Source organism: Taeniopygia guttata, chromosome 4A (genome assembly GCF_048771995.1).
Source record: "Taeniopygia guttata chromosome 4A, bTaeGut7.mat, whole genome shotgun sequence".
Classification (NCBI taxonomy): Eukaryota; Metazoa; Chordata; class Aves; order Passeriformes; family Estrildidae; genus Taeniopygia; species Taeniopygia guttata.
The window spans coordinates 4,778,592-4,797,640 of NC_133029.1; the positions used below are offsets into that span (position 1 = coordinate 4,778,592).

Here is a 19,049-nt window from a genome sequence, read left to right on the forward strand (position 1 = left end):
TACAGTCCCAGATATTCAGTGATTCCAGCTGTAATTTTCCAAGGCATCATCATGTTGTGAGGAAAAGGAAATATCTGTTCACTTAGGATGGGCTTTGACAGGACATGAACAATTGTGTAATTTCCATTTTGAGAGGAAGAATTTCCTTTTTTCCGACTGTGCAAGAGTGAGGGGCCCTGGGGTAGGTCAGGAAAACCTTTGGTGTGCTTAGAACTGGGTTTGTTCCTTAGAATCTTCTGAAACATTTTGTAGGAATCCTGTTCACAAACCTGCCAAGGGAATGAGCTTCTTCATTTTTCCTTTTGAGGTGACAATGATTGATTTTAGTATTTGGGAAAGAAAAAATAATGGGTGAAATTACCCATGTTTTAGAGTGGAAACATACTTAGGTTTTATTAATATGTGTAACTTTAAAATGGATATTTTGGTGTTGGCAAGGTGAAATAATGCTGTTCCATGCTTCTTGCTGACTAGGAACAAGAATTTGTGAAGACTGTAGGAATTAAATATGAAGTTGGGCCTCCCACACTCTGTTGCTTGAAGCTTGCATTCCTGGATCCAATCACAGGCAAAATGACAGGAGAATCCTTTTCCATAAAGTAAGTCACTGGAATGCTGATGACATTCTTCAAGAGCTTTCCTTGCAGTGTAGAAGCTTCCCCCTCCTCCTTTCTTATTTCCTGTGCAAGGCATGATGATGGCAGTAATGCTTATCCCAAATGCATGGAATTTGAGGACTCTGTAGTTCATTTAAAATTGTATTTCTGGGTAATAATAACTTTTTTTGGTCTTATTTCCTGAAGGTACCACGATATGCCAGATGTTATTGATTTCCTTGTGCTGCATCAGTTTTATAATGAAGCCAAAGAAAGGAACTGGCAAATAGGTGAGTATTTTTTTTCCCCCAATTCCATGTGTTTTGCACCATTTCTGCAGCTGTTTAATGGGACACAGTGTCTTTATTACTTGATGTGAAGGACTATACACACGTGATATTGTAAAGATTATTGGAAACTTTTATTTGATGTTTGCTGCAATTCCTGTAGCAAAAATGAAAAAGATATATGAGAGAAACTGTTCCAAGAGCAGTGATAGCAGGAGAATCTCCTGATCTGTTGGGATCTGAAGTGTGAGGCAGCTGTGAGTAATTCCCAGAGATGGGTAAGTCCTGCCCTGAGGGTGCAAAATGTAGGGATGGAAGTAGGGCATTCACAAAAGAGGGAGCTGATTCTCTAAAAGGAAGTATTTAGCAATTCTTGATGTTGTTCTTTTTCTGAATGTTGCCCTTCCAGGGGATCGATTTCGCAGTATCATTGATGATGCCTGGTGGTTTGGGACTGTGGAGAGTCAGCAGCCTTTCCAGGCAGAATATCCTGATAGTTCCTTCCAGTGCTACAGTGTCCAGTGAGTATTTCCATGTCCTGGGGCTCCTACACCACTCAGAGAACTTCAAAAATAGGATCAAGAACCTCAGGAGCTAGAATCTCTTTTTCCAAGTAAATACATACCCAGACACCTTATTTGCTTATATAATGTTACGTATTGTATTTATTATTTGTTACTTACTATTTATTTATTTTAGAATATTTTTAATATTTACTTATTTCATTTTTTAATTTATTCCTAAAGCAACAATTCTGGTATAAACAGCAGTGCAGTGACTGTATAGGAGATACAAGAGGAAAATAGGGAGTTGGAATGTCTTATTCCTAACTGGAGTGACCTTTTGGGTCAAATCTGGTAAAGAAAAGGTGTGTCTTTATATTAAGCTCTAACTTGTGCATTTGAATGAACTTTTTAATAGCTGGGACAACAATGAAAGAGAGAGGATGAGTCCATGGGACATGGAGCCGATCCCAGAAGGAAGTAAGTGTGTGTTGGATTCCTGTCCCTGCACAAAGCAAACAGCTCTGGGGCCCTGGATTTACCCTCTGGAATTGTTCCTCTCCAGCTGCTTATCCGGAGGAGGTCGGTGCTGGAGTTCCTGTGACCCCAGAGGAGCTGACAGCTCTTCTCTACAAGCCCCAGGAAGGAGAATGGGGGGCCCATTCCAGAGATGAAGAATGTGAACGAGTAATCCGGGGGATTGAGCAGCTTCTTTCCCTCGGTATGTTTGCAGAGAAAAGGGGGAAGGATTAACAATATCAGGGAGTGGCACAGGACTGAAGAGTGGATGGGATGGAGTGCTGGGACATGGTGTGGAGTATTTGAAATGTACTCAACTAAATTACTGAAAAAAGCCTTTTAAATTTCATGTTTCAGTTTCCAAGCTAAATTCAGTTTTTTTCTGGGGCTTCACCTGAGTTCTTTCAGTGGAGCTTCCCAGCAGGTCATATCTAAAGGTGAAAGAGCAAAACATACAATTAAACCCCTCAAAACCAACCAACAAATCCTCACTAAATACCCTTAGCTCCAAATTCCTTGTAACTGGATTGTAACCATTTAGTAGCACACTGTGCTTTAAATTTGCCCTTGTTTACACCCAGGACACGTCTGTGTTCTTACTCAGTGTTGCGTGTTGTAGTATTCCTGTTGTCAGTGCAAATGCCTCATTCCTTTCAGTCATATTGGCTGCTGGCACACAAATCTCAGCTGTGATTTTTAAACAAAAAGTGCTTTTTCAAGAGTAGGAATAGATGGCACAAGAGGAGGAACTCCACCCAGTAGGTAATGACATTCTCAGCTGCAGCTCTGTGTTGCTTTTGCTGAATTCTTTGAAAGAAACCCCAGAAACCATTAAAAGGAATCTTGGTATAACATTATAACATCCCTTGGAGGCATCTTAATTACTGTGGTCTTTTGTCTTGCAGACATTTCTAATCCCTTTGCTGTTCCAGTGGACCTTAGTGCCTATCCCATGTATTGCACTGTTGTTGCTTATCCAACTGACCTCACCACCATCAGGAGGAGGCTTGAAAACAGGTTTTATAGGTGAGTTTGGGTTTGTAGCTGACATTTATTATTATGTGGAGCTGAATGCTGTTTAAAAGTCCCTTCAGCAACAGCAGATCAGATTGGCCTTGGGCAAAGTGAGTCTTCCTGAATGATAAATTCTCCTGGCCTTTAGGGCAAAAGCTGCTGTAGCTGGATCTGGAGTGTTGGTTGAACACCCTGAGCCTGGCTCTGTGTTGGAGGCAGAGCATGTTTGCTTTGTTTCTATCCCTGCTGCTTTTGAGCAGGGTCTTTGCTTGTGCTGCAGTTGCTAGAAGGGGACTGAATGATGCTGGAAACTGGAAATCCCAGTTTTCCCAGTTAATTTGGAAATAAAGAATGTCCTGCTCTTATTTACCCCTCTGAGGACAACCTGTTTCTGCTTGATCTGAACTCCCAATTCCATTTTTTACTGAAGAATCCTACTGAATGTGGAAGAAGAATAACATACATGATCCTCTCCATCCCATTCCTTTAATATTGTGTATTTTTCAGGAGAATCTCTGCCCTGATGTGGGAGGTAAGATACATTGAACACAATGCCAGGACTTTCAACGAGCCAGACAGCCCCATAGTCAAAGCAGCCAAAATTGTGACAGATGTTCTGCTCCGCTTCATTGGGTGAGTTTGGACCTCACAGACCCCACAGCTCCAATTCCTGGGATCCTTCATTGTGTACCTTGGTTTTTGTCATTGTCCCACAGAGATCAGAGCTGTACTGATATATTAGAAATCTACAACAAGGTGAAAGCAGAAGACCTGAGCAGTACAGATGAGGAGGAGGAGGTAAGATCATTTCCTTCCCTTTTAAAATTTGGCGCATGAAAGAAATTTTGATTTTTGTTGAGTCTTTATTTTATGGATAATTGCACTGAGTTTTGGAGATGAGGCTGTTTAGGCTCACCTGAGACAATAAGCTCCCTGAAGTAAAAATGCTTTTTGGAACTGGCTGTCTTTAATCTTCTGTCAGTACATGATGTTTTGTTGGAAGGATGAGTAATGAGGGGAGCTGGGAAGTGGAGCTGTTAGTCAGTCAGAAGGACAACAGCTCTCCATTGTCAACGAGGCAGCAAAGCTGATTTCCTTATGTAATTCTGTGTCATTTCCCATCAGTTGATCCCTGGAGTGAAATGTCAGGTAGAATCCAGGGTAGATATCCCTGCCTTGAGCTGCTTCCCTCTCCTGACACCTTCTCCCCTTCAGTGCAGTTTGAAATGTGCTGTAGTTCCTGTTGCCCTGTGGTTGTTGTTGGCTGGTTTTTAACCCTTTTTCCATGGCTGAGGGTTATCCAGACCTGTCTGTGATCATTCCCTTTGCCTTTAGGTGGCAGAAGTGGATGTGGATTCAGATGCTCCAGGCACTTCCTCTGGGAAAAGACGAGTGAGTAAAATTTCTGATAAATACAGCAAGGCTGGGGCTGAACTATTGCACCTTCTCATGGGTTTGAGTGTTATATATGACCAGAAAAGGCAAATTTGTTTGATTTGTCTAATTTGCATATTGCTGTGCCATCAGCTCTGCTTTAATCTCCCTGGATTTCTGTTTTTAATTGGGTAATGCTTTAATTGCAGAATGCTGGGAGATTAGTAGGAACTTCAAGGGAGAAACGTGAATACTCTGATACCATCTGCAATGCCTGTTTCCCTGCAGGTGAGACGAAGGGTGAAGAGGCAGCCCATGAAAGCCAGTGCTGATGCTTGGAAGGAGCAGTGCCAGCAGCTCTTAAACCTGATTTATGAGCGAGAGGACTCAGAGCCTTTCAGGCAGCCTGTTGATCTCTTCTCTTACCCTGTAAGTGCAGCTTCCATGCCCAGAATTGTTCCTCCTTTGGCAGAACATCCATGCTGGGCATGGCTCTGTCCTCTCCCTTTATGAGCTGATGTTTTCAGAGAATTATCTGCAACAACTCTGAAAGTAAACTAGTGACTTGAGCCACTGGATGAACACTGAGGTGATGTTACTGCTGGAGGATTTGAGAGCTTTGATTTTTCTCTTGTGTGTTCTCACAGGATTATCGAGATATTGTAGACACTCCCATGGACTTCAGCACTGTGAAAGAAACCTTGGAAGCAGGAAACTACACCAGTCCCTTGGAATTCTACAAAGATATTCGTTTAATATTCTGCAATTCTAAAGCTTACACTCCTAATAAAAAGTCTCGTGTAAGTAATAATTTAATGCCTGTTTTTTTAACAAAGACCCTGGCCCTACATGAATAAAACAGATAAGGTCTGAAGAGCAAAGCACTGCTTAGTGTAATAAAAATAACCAGGATATGCCAATTCTGTGGTTATAAACTTGCTTTGTGCTGCTCTCCCAGTTGATATCTAACATCCATTTTCATCTGGGATGATGGTCACTGTTGCAGCTGTTCCTTGCAGAAAACTGGTCACCAGTTGCTTTTATTTTTTTCAATAATCTATCCCTGTAAACAAGGCTATCAGCTTGATAACTGCACATATTGTGGATGAGGCTACACAAAAATCAAGGCCTACAAAGAAGACAGGAAAGTGGTTTAAAGATTTTGACATCTGGTTTACAGAAATTAGGACATTTTGGGTTGCTTCTCTGTAGCTCTGTAAGGGTGGTGTAAGGACAGTTCACCAGGCATGTAGTGCAAAAACAAAGGTGAGGAGATGTGAAATCCAATTGTTTTCTCCTTGGTATTCAAGTTATCTTAAGGCCTGCTTCCATGCTTCAAGGGGACTGTATTCCAATAATCCAGAAATCCATTTTCTTTCAGCTCTGGAAATATTTTGTACTGTTACTAAATCTTTTTAAGAAAACACTTTCTGTTTCAATAATACACATGGCCCATGGAAGGAAATAATCTGTAAAGAACCTTAGTGGAACATCAGTGTGAATTTTTGCTTTGTGCTACAAAGTCTGGACGTCTCTCTGATGGTTTTTTGGTTGAGCTTCAAGTTATTCAACTCTAATAAGCCTGACCATTTTCCCTCACTGCAGATTTACAGCATGACCCTTCGACTCTCTGCCTTATTTGAGAATCACATGAAAAACATAATCTCTGAGTACAAGTCAGCAATGCAATGTCAGAAGAGGAAAAGGCCTCGGTACCGAAAGCGGCTGAGGAGCAGCAGCAGCTCCCCCTCAACCAGCAGAGCATCCAGGTAAAGCAGGGATGCTGAGCCTGGCTGGCAGTGCCATTCCAGAGCACAGGGGTAGATGTGCTTTTGGGAATAACCAGCAGCAGTGTTGCTCATTTCCTGATGAACTTGCTCTTTTGGGAGATAAAATCATGCTCAGTTTGTAGTTTCTAATTCTGGTAAGTGAAAGATGATGTGGTTGAAAGTGTTCCCTCTGGAGGAAATGAAAGATCAGCTGTCTCTTTACCTTTTAACTGTTGAAAAAAGTGTTGTGCAACACTTCCTTACCTTCATCTGATACATTATCTGAGTAAACAGACTGTTGGTTTTAAAAGGGGAGATAAAACCTTGTCCCTGCAAACTCCTATACCTTTAGCAAACAGCACCATGGTGTAACTATTTTTAGTATTACCACACCTGGGAAGAAGAGATCACTTTGCAGGAGAAATCAGTTTTGTATTTGAGTCTGTGGTGATAACAGATTTCTCTCTTTGGGGTATTCTATGTTTGCAGCCCAAAAGGGAAACAGAAGCAAGTGAAGATTCAACCTAAACCCAACCAAATTACCTCACTGCCCCTGACCAGGACAAACTCTTCAGTCTCATCTCATGGTGAGGAGAAACCCAGCCTTTCTCTTACAGCAACTTGTCTGTGCAGGTTGAGTCTTGTCCTCATGAGACACGTGCAAAACCTGCCTGTTAAAGGAGCAAGATCCTGAAATTTGTTGTCTGTTGGTTGTTTTAGCTGAGTTTAGTTGTTGGGAAGTTCTGGGGAAGGATCAGGGAATTGGGAACCTCGGTCTGGCTGTGGTAAGAATTATTCCAGGGACAAAAGCCCAGACTTCCTGTCTGTGGGCCTCTCTCCTACAGCAGTGAAGGATAATTAATTAAATAATCCTACTTGGGGTTACACTCAGGAGGAATCTGTCTTTCCCTGGCTGCAGAGCAGCTTGGTGAGATTACCCTGACTTGGGCTGTTGACTCGGGGCATACAGAGCCTCCCCAGACACAGCCCTGTAAACAGAGCATAAAAATCACCCTGTCCCCTTGTGCTGTCCTGTCTGAAGTTTCAGATACAGCAGAAGAACCTCTGGGTTCAGCCACTGGTGAAGAGCTGGAGGGTCAACCATCTTCATCAGGCTCAAATGCACAGAGCCGCAGTGGAAATGCCATAGACCCAGGGAAAAGCAGACCAGTCAGGAGCAAATCTACACCAGTGAAACAAGGTGAGAAATAATAATTCTGTGCTTTGACTGACTGGTTTTACTAGAGATGAAAGATTTTGCTTCTCTCTGATGTTATTGCCTCAGTGTTGCATTGTATATATTCCTAAACCATACCAAAAAATTGAATTTACTTTGCTCCTTTACTCTGTGGTGTCTTGTCTGAGGTGTGGAATGCAGATGATTCCATGTGCACTTTAGTGAAGTCCTTTAAAATCTTTCCAGATGGAAAACTTGATTGCTCTTAAACTCCTACAGTTCCTTCAGGAATTACAGAAAGCAAAGATAATCTCCGCCCCAAAACCTTTGGCTTTTATTAATCAAGCTGAAACCAAAGATGAAAAAAATTCACAAAAATATTTAAACATTTTTCTCACATGCAAAACAAAGTAGTTGTGACTAGAATGGAAACAGTTCAGGTGTGGTGATCTTGGGGATGAGTTACTCAGAGTTTCCACCAAGGTGGGCACTGCATGGGCATTTCCTGAACCCTGGAGCCTTTCCCAAGTCCACACTCCTGTGCTGTAGCAGTGCTGGATGCTGCAGGATGCTTCTTGAAGAAGATATTTAATCTTCATTGTCAGATTCATAACCCTCAAAACTTGGAGGATTTTGGGTCCTGAGCCAGCAAGATACTTAATTGACATTTCATTTAAGGTGTTCAGCAATCCCAGTGAGCTTTCTTGGGCCATTGACTCTCTTGAGTTATGCTTTCCATTAATATTCCCTGCACTTAGCCTTTTGAGCACAAGCATTTGATAGGGAATAAATGCTGCTTGCAGAATGTTATTTTTGTGTATATATAGTTTTGAAATGGATTTTAGAGTTTTCCTGCCTTGGCACCCCAGGTAAGATTCACCTGACTGAGTTTTAGATGTTTGTGTCCAAACCTGGTCACTCCAGGCTCCTTTTTTTGCCTGGATCTTCACTGAACTCTTGCTCAGGAGAGTTTGCAGTTGTTGCTTCCAGATAAAAACTGTGTTTACTTCAGTAGGTTTTCCTCTTAGAGCACCTGCTTGTGTCCACAGCACATAAAGGGTGAGTAATTCCCATGGATGATCCTTGAGCACACCTCAGAGGTGGATGAGGAGAGCCCCAAAGGCAACTGAGGCAAATCCTACTTTTTGTGTCCTTTTTGTGTGCAATGCTGATGGGGTTATTTTGTGTTTGCTTAGATCACTCTCCTGATGGGCCACTCACCAATGGGGATGGCAGAGAACCCCGGGCAGGAGTCAAGAGGAAGCTGCTGAGCGCCTCAGAAGAGGATGAGCACCTGGAGGAGGCGGAGGAGGAGGAGGAGGAAAAGAAGAAGAGAGAATTAAAGGAAAAGTCTGGTTTGTCTTCATCAGAAAGTGGGGAATCAGGATCCAGCTCCAGCTCTGAAAGCAGAAGCGGCTCTGATTCTGACTCAGAATCAACCTCCAGAACAGACCAGGATTACATCGACGGCGACCACGACTACAGCAAAGTCGTGCAATCCAAAAAACCCAAACGGAAAATCAAACGGAAACTCACTGGGGGCAAACGGAATTGGCAGGGCCGAGGGACAGGGAGGAGGGGCAGGTGGGGCAGGTGGGGCAGGTGGAGCAGAGGGGGAAGAGGGGGCAGAGGGGGAAGAGGCTGCGGCAGAGGAAGAGGCGGCGGCCGGGGAGGAAGGAGAGGCCGAGGAGGCCGAGGGGCCTCGCGAGGAGCCACCAGAGCAAAACGCGCCCGGCTCGCCGACGACGAGTTTGAAAACCTCTTTGGGGGACAGTTTGGGGAGAACGTGTTTGGAGGGAGATTCAGCCGACCCCCTCGGATCAAAACCAGGAACGAGGGCAGGAGGACTGTCCTGTACAACGACGACTCCGACAATGACAATTTTGTGCACACCGAGGATCCTTTGAACCTTGGTACTTCCAGGTCAGGCAGGGTGCGGAAAATGACAGAAAAAGCCAGGGTCAGCCATCTCATGGGATGGAATTATTGACAGATGGAAAACTTTGGAACAATTTTAAAAGAACTTCAATGGCCTTCTACTGCAGGGATTTTACCAGAAATTCTACCAAGCAAGTTGTGCGGGGACTCCACTCACGTTTCACAGTGGTGCTTTTCCATCCTGTCAGTTTGTGTTTGTTTTAAAGCTTCAGATCTCCACACTTCATTGGTCAAAACAAGCCTTAGTCATTAGGCCTTAAATTACAGAAATTCTTCCCCACACACTACGAGTTCATCACATTACAGAGGCTCCCAGCTTCTCAGTAAGAACATGACATTTTCGAGTCACGCTTATGACTTCTCTCCCTCGTTTTGTTTTTGTATTATAGAAATAGCACCTTCTTACAGAGTTTTTATGTGGTTTCTGCCATAAATCCTTAGACACAGTAATAATTATAACTTTTGCACAATACACCAATCCTAAAGGCAGCTATAAAATGTTTACAGTTTCTATATTGTAAGAAGGATCTGGATTATTTTAATCTTCCCAGGCCAAACGTTGATGGAATTGTGCTGAACTGAAGTATGTCCATACTACAGTTTTGAGGGTCCTGACGTGCTTTCTACCGGTTCTTTATCCGTGTAAAAACAGTGACAAAGGGTTGGTGCCTTGTAAATATGTAGCAAACCTTTGATGTGGTGTGTCCTATGTGTGCATTAACTTTATTAAAAAGAGAATACTTGAGAAGTATGAATATCTAGACAAAAGGTGCCAAATGCAAAAGTTACTTGCATCTATTTTCTTTTTGTCCTCTCATATTTTTATAGTATTAATTGAGATTGTGCAGCTAAAGGGGTGACTTCAACATTTGAAAGGTTCCTCCTCTTCAAAGCATGATTTTTAACAGTAGCTCAGCTACCTCTTATTTACAACTACTGGAAACTGAAAAGAAAATAGATGCTGTTATTCAGAGCATGGTGAAGAAGAGGCGAGAAGGAGCGTAGAGGGGTGGAAGTTGTGAGTAGCTCTATCTTCCTTGTGTTGCCACCATGGAAACAAATGCAGTGGTTCTCAGAGATGTTTGGGGCAGGTGGGGATTTGGTTGTGCAGGGGGGCTGCTTGGCCCCCACTGCCCCACGGAAATGTGCTTTGGGCCCGCTGGCCCCTCGGAGCTGCTGAGGGAGCTGTCGCCCCCCCAGACTGACTCTTGTGTCTCAAGCTTCCAGAAGAGAATTCCTGTTGCACTGTGCTCTTGTTGTCCTGGGAAGTGCTGACTTGAAACCCTCTGGCAGTGGTAGTGCAGTTGGTGAGGAGATCCCTGCCCCGGCTCCTCGGTGACCTCGGCGGTGGCGTGGCCTGGAGGTGAGCAGCCTCTTCCTTCCTTCCTGGGCTCTGCCTGCAGCAGATGTGGGATTCCAATTTCCTCCCCTTGTCAGGTTACAGAGAGAACAAGTCAGAACAGACTACAAAGTTCCAGTGGAGTTTTTCAAGGTTTTTAGGGTTTTTTTTAAGCTTTCATCCAATATCCTGAAGTTCTTCTGTGCACAGCTTGGTCAATAATTCTGGAAAACCTCAGGCAGGAAAGAGTGACCCATGTATATTCTCAGATGCAGAAGGAATTTAATTTTTGACTTTCTATATTAAGCACTAGCTATTTTATCTCGCTTTCCAAAAAAAAAAAAATCCTAGTTAGATGCAAAAATGACTTGAAAATAAAAGAAGCAGAGGTTTAGTTTTGTGATGGAGGAGAGTATATCCTAAATTGCTCATTAATATGAGTTTATGGTACAGTACAAAACCCACACTTTTAATTTTATAAGGAATGGTTGGAATCAGCTGTAATCCATTGCTAGACTTGATTTGGTTTTTGGTGGGGGGGTGGGAAAAAAACCAAGTGCAGAGGCTCTCCTAGTTCTGTGTTGGGCTTTAAAGTATAAACACCTGTCCTATCATCTCTCTCATATATCTGTATATATACACGCATTTATATTTATGAGAAATGTATTATTTGTTTGACTGATTGGTCTTTTTTACATATGGTAACCAGGAATAGCATGTATGCATCAGTCCATAGTTGGAATCATATCCCTTAGATCAGTCCTCTGAGCTAATGTAAACACTATGGGTTCTATCCTAAAGCCTGAAAAGCTTGAAATGCAAAAGAAATGCTTTTTTCCTCTATTTCTGACTGGCCGAAAATCCACTTATTCCTTATTTATTTTGTGTAGGGGTTGGGGAGAGAGAAACCACAGGGATTCCAGAGAAATCATTTTATAAGTTGGTGTATTTTAGCAGCAATTAGAGTAAGATTAAATATGTTCTTAACTGTATCTTTTCTCTGTACTGTGAAGATACCAGTGAAGCATCACTTTGCTGTGGCGTAAGTATTACTGTGTCCCATGACTATGAGCTAGAGCAGGGGGTGCTGGCACAGCAGAATTTACTGTACAAATTGAAAAAAAAAATTTTTTTTTTTTTTTTTTTGGTGCATGAGAACCTTTTATAAGCATGACAAATAACTTGGGTTTAAAGCTGTTCTTTTTGTTTGGATTTGTATCTGGATTCTTTCTCTGAGTTGGGCAGTTCATTTCTCATAGTTCTGTGGAATAATTACATTTTGTAGGAACTTGGATGCTCTCAAATCCTAAATCCTATCAGGAGCCACTTTTGGGTGTGGTCAACTTAGGATGAGCCCACCAGGTGCAGCAGAAGCAGGATTTAAAGTGATTTAAACCATCCAAAATCTCCCTGCTCCAGAGCCTGCTGAGCTCTGGGCAGGCTGCAGAGTCAGGAATGTGCTGTACCCTCAGCCAAAAAACTCAGACTCTGCCTGAGGAATGGGATTTAAGGTCTGACTGTGACTGGGGTTCCTGAGGGTGAGCAGGCAGGCCAGAGCTCCTCGGTTCCTGCAGGTGTTTGGGCACTGGTGCCTCTTTTCCCTGGAGATTCCCGCGGGCAGATCCCAATCCCGAGCTGCTGGGGCACCTCAGGGCCCTTGGGGACACCTTGGGAAAGGTCCCAGGCCCCACACTCCATCCTCCACGGGGCTGAAAAAATCTTGGGTGTGAAATCTTTGCTTCTCCCAGCCCCAATCCGCTGTCCCTGCAGTGCTTCCCTTTCTCTGCAGACCGAGCATGGATAGCAAAGCTTGTTTGGCAGCAGTCAGGTGCTGTTGTTTTGGATGTTAGGGAATTTTTTTTTCATGGAAAGAGTGGTCAGGCATTGGAAGAGGCTGCCCAGGGAGGTGGCAGAGTCACCACCCAAGAGCTGAGCACCTGTGGCCCTGATGGGATGGGGTTGAAGGTTAGATTTGATGATCTTGGAGCCTTTTCCAACCTTAATAATTCCATTTTTCAGTTCAAACTTTACTTGCTTTTTATTTTCTCCATCAGTTTATTTTCCTCTTGCCATGCCCCACCTCTGTCCTGTAGTTTCTTTTTAATAGGCTATTTATTTATTCTCCTGGAAACTTTGGATATTGTGATGAATTTTATTTCAGCTGGCCTGCCAGGCTGTTAGGTTTAATCCAAACCTTTCTGTTGGTGCTTGAATTTGGATGGATTTGGGCAGTTTTATCCCTCCTCCCTCTTTCCATCACTCCTTTCTCCATCAGCCAAGCAGAGGCCACCCCCTAATCCCAACCACCCCCACCCTGCAGACTAAAGCTAAAAAGAATTGTGGAGAAATAATTCTTGGGAAATTTTTGGCTGCTTCAAATTCTGTGTCCAGTTTGCATAGTTTAATTTTCCTGGAATGTTTTCCTCAATGCCCATCTCAGCTGCTCCTTCTGTGGGGAAGCAGAAGGACTGAGTAGTTCAGAGAACATGAAAAAGAGCTGGCAACAGGGGTGTGGCAAAGAGGTTTTAATTGATTTAGAATTTTAAATATTTGGAGGCTCTCTTGACTCCCAAAACCAAGATGACCCTTGCAAAGCATTTGGATCTATCGGGAATGTCTCTGTGCTCCAAGTCACAGAATATTAACGTGAGAAAATCAGTGTAAATCGCTATTTTTTGATAAAAACTTGATTCATTCCATCTTTGAGTGGTGAACACCAGGGAAAAGTGAACAGCTGTAGGTTTGAGGATGTTGTGTCCTGATATCTGGAGCGTCCTGTCATGGATTTCATGGGTTAAAAAAACGTCTTTGTGTGTTTACATGTCTTAATTTTATCTTTTTATTTAAAAAACATCCTGCAGAGTTTTATAAAATACTGTTTATTTCCTGAAGGAGCAGTTAACCCTCCAAGGCTAACTTTATATTTAATAGGTAGGGAGCTGTTGTTGTGTTCTTACAATGTGTATTATAGCAAATCCCTGCGCATGAGCGACAGAGACTTTTCAACCCTTCAATATATCCGAGGTTTACACATGGTAAAAAAACTCCTTTATGTACAGTAAGTAACAGCCTGCAAAATTTAGTCTAAAAACTTGTGTTTTTTTAGTCTTAGAAATGCAAAGACCTGTTGGAAGCTTGTATATTTTTACTACGTCGTGTTCGGCCCACAGCGGACTCACACAACTGTGCTATGAATCCCTGAAAAATTTAGATTTCCAGTGGGAATTGCTGTCACAGCCTTAACTCTAGTGTTCTAAAAAATGGTGCTGAAATACATTTTTGTGTGTGGATGTGGGTACCTGATCCGAGTCTGTGAGACTTCCAGGGCAAACCAAGCACTTGGAGTTACTACTCCTGGTAGTAACTGCAGCCACACTGGGGATCTGGCAAATGTGTAAATAGTTGGGAAATAATTCCACCAGTGGGAAATTAGGAGCAGTTCCTCGGTTTGGGGGTTTTCACTGGCAAGCACTGCAGATCTTCCTGGGTTTGGGGTCTGTGAGGAGCTGTTTGGGGGGTGGGGGTGAAATCCTGCTGGAATATTCGCAGGTAAAATCCAAATCCGCCGTTTCTCTTCCTAAAATTCTTCCTCAGAGAGTGGTGCCTGCTCGGGTGTGTTCAGAACTCAGTGTCTGAGGATTATTTTTCTGCAGAAATACTAATTCAGGCTCTTCATTCCTCCATGAGTCATTAGAGCAGATTTCATGTAGAAATACCACTTGATGTCAGAGCAAAATTCACATTATTTAGGCTCTCCAGGTCATGTTCTGGATTTAAAATACTCCAAAAATGCACAAAACTATTAGAATTATGTCTACTTTCTATATTATTTTTTTTTCAGGTGATATTTATGCCCATATCTTCACATCCGCTATCTCAGGTCCCTTTAATGAATACTTCAGGGATTTTGATGCCACATGTTGGCAGACCAAATGTAATATTTATATGCAATGAGCTGTTAGTTTTTTGTATTGTACAAATGTAAATTTGTAAAGATTTTTTTCTAGAGTTTTTTTGAAGTCACTGATGTAATCTAGGATGTTTCATTTTCCAGCTGTGGGATTGTCTTAATAAAAAAAAATAAAAAAGAGAAACTTACTTTGGTTTTGCATTGCTTCCTGAGTAGTTGACGCATTAAAAGGTAAAAAAAAGTAGGTAAAATGGTGGTTTTAATGTAAAAATAATTGCTTTTTGATGCAACTGGATAATTTTATAGTTTTAATCGGAAGTTTTATAAACTGGATACAGAAACTTTATTTATAAATGGATAGAGAAGTTTTTATACTCTGTGAAGGTCTTGAGCAGGATGGGATGGAGACCCTCACCCCAGTCACCATCTGATCTGGCTCCAAAATCCCATTTTTCTGGGAAAATAGGATAGAAGCAGCTAATTATTTCTTGGAAAAAGAAGGGGAAAATGCCTAGAAGTGCTGTGAAATGGCTAAAAATGCCATGAAAGGGGCAGAGGAGGAGGAGGAGGCTCTGGGTGAGGTCCCTTGGCCACTGTGGGACACAGGTGGGTTCAGGGGTGGCAGCTCCAGGGGAAGGTTGTGCCTGTTTCCTAAGGGATATTTCATGGGAAACAAGGAATTACTCCTCTGCCCTCACCGTGGTTAAATAGCAGTGATAAATTGTTTAAACAGGGATTTTTGGGAGTGGATGGGGTTGGGTTTTTGTAGAGCTGCCGGGGGGACTCTGTGCTCGGCCAGGTGCAGGTGCTGACAATAAATATATGGAATAAACTCAGCAGGAATTTCTTCCTGGACAGGGTGGCCAGGCATTGGAAGGAGTCCTCACCTGTGGAGGTGACAAGGAAGGACTGGAGGTGACACTCAGAGCCCTGGGCTGGGGACAAGGTGGGCACAGGTTGGACTCAGTGGTCTGGGAGGCCTTTTCCAGCATTAGTGATTCTGGGATTCTGCCACTCTATTTTGACTTTCCCCCTCATTAATCTGCTGACTTATTTGACATTTCATTTATTGCGCTGATTCCAGTGGCATTTCCTCTCTGATGGGAATGAATATCTCCATTTTAACACAACACTCATCCTCCAAACCCCAGGGACAAAAGGGCTTTTTCTCTTTTTTTGTTTTCTTGATGGTTACAGAGACCAAAATTAAACTTGTTTTGCAGAGATGCTGGAGCCCCCCTTTATGTACCATCAGATGGCATTGGAGGGAAGGAATTCCACTCCCTTCAGAGCTGCTTGACCTTTGCTAAACCTCCCTTGGCTGTCCCTCTGTCGATATTATATTGATTTGATATTACATTGATATTATAGCTGTTGTATACTTTATATCACCATGTTTAGGTCATATGGGGTGTAATGCACGTTATAAAATACCAGAGTGGTAGAGAAAAACTTTTTCCCGTGCACTTTGGAAATGCGTTTTGTAGAAGCACCTTTTTAAAGGTGTTTTTTTATACGTCTTAGAATTCAGCTGTGATTTTTATGCATTTCAGCAGCGAGTGGACTCAGCACTGCCTTGCAGTGATGTCGGAATAGCTGGGTCATCCAGCGCTCATTTCCAGCCTGGAAAAGGACAAGAGCACCTTTTTGAGTTCACCCAGGAGTGTTTGCACAGCGCCTCGGGGCCAGGGTGGGATTTTGGGGGATGCTGCTGTGCAGGGCTGGGAGCTGGGCTCCGTGATCCCTGCGGGTCCCTGCCGGCTGGGCAGTCAGTGGCTCTGTGTCGTTCATTCGGTACAGCCGGGAGCTGGGTCTGGGTCCCCGGTACCGGTGGCAGCTCGGAGCCGGTTGGAAAGCCGGGGGTGCCGGGTGGACCACCCGCTCCGTGCCCTGTCTGACGGGACTTCGGGCTGTCCTTGTTTCTGGGTGTCCTAGGTTGACTGTATGATGCCTTTATTCCCAATCGTCTGCTCTGTTTATATTAAATAATAAGTTCTACACCTTTAAGACTTGTTCTAGGAGTGAAATGGAGGGGGAAAGAAGCGCGGAATTTGTTTTCAAGAACTGCACTCCCTCCTCCACATTCCTGCTCCTGGACTGTGTCGTCTGCGGATGGACAGACAGAGAGAAAAAGAGCTCTCCTTTTTTCTTTTCCTAGTTAGTTTTAGCTAGCTGAGGCGAAGAAATTCCCTGGACTGAATTTCTTCAGTTTTTTTCCCTTTCTCTGGACCTGCTCTGGACTGAACCCCCAGAAGAGCAGCAGCAGCAGCACCTGTGGCCCAGCGGGCTGGGCCTGGACCGCAGCATTTCCAGCGCCGGAGGGACTGATCAGAGACTGAGTGAGCCCAGCTGCAACCCAGGAGATTTTTCCTGAGTTTGTCTCTCTCTTGGAGTGGCGAGAAGTTTTATTGTTTAATATTGTTTAAAATTGCTTGTTTAATAAACAGGTTTTTTCCACTTTCCTCCAAAGAAGTATCCTTCCCGAACTGGTTGGGGAGGAAGGGGCCAATTGACTCTGCTTTCCTAAAAAAAACCCTTTTAAGGTTCTTTCCCCAAATTTGACCTGAACCAGGACACTGGGTGAATGAAAGCGTCTTCGTGCCGAGCCTCGGCGGGTCAGGCGAGGAGCCGGAGCCCGTCCCGTGGCGCAGGTGTGGCGGTGCTGGCGCCGCTCCCGCTCGGCCCGGGACGAGCCCTTCCCTCCGCCGGCCCGGGGCTGACGCAGGACCTGCCCTCCTCCCTCCATCAATATTTGCTGCGGTGCCAGCACGGAAGGCTCCCGCGGCAGCTCCGGCCTCACACGTCCCCGCGGACGGTGCCGGAGCCGCGCGGAGCATGAGGGACCGGCTGGCGGAGCTGCAGCGGCGAGCGGCGGCCGAGGGGGACCCGCACCACGACGACGACTCCGTGCGATCCCACAGCCCCGCGCCCGGCGGGGACGACGCCAGCCCCGTGGGCCGGGCGCTGCGGGAGGCGGCCGAGCTGTGGCGGGCGCTGGAGCGGCTGGAGCAGCTCTCGGAGAGCATCGACAGGACGCAGCAGTCGGTGCTGTGCTGCACCTCGGAGGAGAGCATCGCCCGCCACAAGAGCGGCCTCGGCGCGGCCCGGGCCGCCTTCGCCCGCCAGGCCGCGGCCCTGCAGCCCCGGCTGGGAGCGCTGCCGGCGGCCCCGGTCGGGGGCTCGGGGCGAGCGGGGCCCCGCGTCCGCCAGACCCAGCTGTGGCTGCTGCTGCGCCGCTACGGCGCCGTCCTCGCCCGCCACTACGCGCGGGAGAGCCGCTACCGGCACCGGCTGAAGGAGCAGATCCAGCGGCAGGCGGAGCTGGCGGGCATCACCCTGGGCGCTGAGGACGTGGATGTGCTGGCCGAGAGCCCCCAGGGGCCTCGCATCGTCGGCCGCGACCTGGAGGAGCTGAAGGCCAAGCACCACCTGTGCGTGGCCCAGGCTCGGCAGCGGCAGCTGCTGGAGCTGGAGGCGCAGATGGTGGAGCTCCGCGGGCTGTTCGTGCAGCTGGAGGAGCTGCTGGCCCAGCAGCACGGCGCTGCCGACAGCGTGGAGCTCCACGTCCAGCGCACCCGCGACTGCGCGGCACAGCCGGGCGGCGGCGTGAGGAGAGCCCGCAGGTACCAGCGGCCGTCGCGGCTCTCGGCCCTGCTGACCGCGGCTCTCGGCCTCTGCCCCTGCTGGCCCTGCCTGCCCTGAGCCGGGGCTGCGGGACATCGCAGCAGCGCTCGGGTTCACCCCGCGCCGGGCGAGATACGGAGTGTGGCAGGGAGGATGCCCTGTGCTCCCCCATCAGCGGGGCAGGGACGTGGGCACCTCGTGTGACGGTGCGAGGACCATGCCTAACTTGTGAAATGGTGTGAGGGCCATGCACGCCTTCTTGGTGGCACAGAGACCATGCACGACTTGCTCAGGGATGGAGGGACCATGCACACCTCACATGGCAGCATGGGGATCACACACACCTTCCCTGATGGCACAGGGACCATGCACACCATTCCTGATGGCACAGGGACCATGCACACCTTCCCTGATGGCACAGGGACCACTCACACCATTTCAGCTGGCACAGGGACCATGCATACCTTGGATGGCACAGGGACCACTCACACCATTTCTGCTGGCACAGGGACTATCCACACCATTCCTGATGGCACAGGTACCATGCACACCTTGGATGGCAGCACAGGGACCATGCACACCATTCCTAATGACACAGGGACCACTCACACCATTTCTGCTGGCACAGGGACCATGCACACCCTTCCTGATGGCACAGGGACCATGCACACCTTGGATGGCACAGGGACCGGTTGCACCTTGCACAGTGATGGAATAACCATTCACACCTCACCTGGAAGCACAAGGACCAGGATGCTCTTGCACAGTGGCACAAGGACTGCTTTGATGGCACAGGGACCCTGCATACCTTGTGTGGAGCACAGGGACCAGGCACACCTTATGCATTTATATAAGGACAATATGCACACCTTAATGTAAAGATCATGCACACCTTGCTTGATGGCACTGGGACCTTGCACATCTTGATGGCATCATGGGGACCATGCGCCTCCCTTGCAGCACCCAGCCAAGAAAAGCACTTTTAACACTCCAAAACCT

The 19,049-nt window shown here is 45.8% G+C and overlaps 2 protein-coding genes across 2 annotated transcripts in view; both read left to right on the top strand.

Annotated features, from left to right (window-relative positions):
* The window catches only part of BRWD3 (bromodomain and WD repeat domain containing 3), a 49,423-nt gene extending 34,813 nt beyond the window's left edge, over positions 1-14,610 (top strand). The window contains exons 26-40 of the mRNA XM_030272441.4: positions 475-599; positions 804-886; positions 1,293-1,404; positions 1,805-1,866; positions 1,952-2,107; positions 2,811-2,931; positions 3,427-3,552; positions 3,636-3,717; positions 4,255-4,311; positions 4,582-4,722; positions 4,941-5,093; positions 5,899-6,062; positions 6,552-6,649; positions 7,105-7,263; positions 8,436-14,610. Of these exons, the coding sequence (XP_030128301.4) occupies positions 475-599; positions 804-886; positions 1,293-1,404; positions 1,805-1,866; positions 1,952-2,107; positions 2,811-2,931; positions 3,427-3,552; positions 3,636-3,717; positions 4,255-4,311; positions 4,582-4,722; positions 4,941-5,093; positions 5,899-6,062; positions 6,552-6,649; positions 7,105-7,263; positions 8,436-9,229 (2,433 nt within the window). The 3' untranslated portion in view covers positions 9,230-14,610. The remainder of the gene's footprint in view (positions 1-474; positions 600-803; positions 887-1,292; positions 1,405-1,804; positions 1,867-1,951; positions 2,108-2,810; positions 2,932-3,426; positions 3,553-3,635; positions 3,718-4,254; positions 4,312-4,581; positions 4,723-4,940; positions 5,094-5,898; positions 6,063-6,551; positions 6,650-7,104; positions 7,264-8,435) is intronic.
* A 2,511-nt stretch (positions 14,611-17,121) lies between these two features.
* On the top strand, positions 17,122-18,509 carry LOC101233369 (syntaxin-1A homolog). The gene has a single exon (XM_004174158.4). The coding sequence runs from the start codon at positions 17,262-17,264 to the stop codon at positions 18,126-18,128; it is 867 nt and encodes a 288-aa protein (XP_004174206.4). The 5' UTR covers positions 17,122-17,261; the 3' UTR covers positions 18,129-18,509.
* Positions 18,510-19,049: the final 540 nt, after the last annotated feature.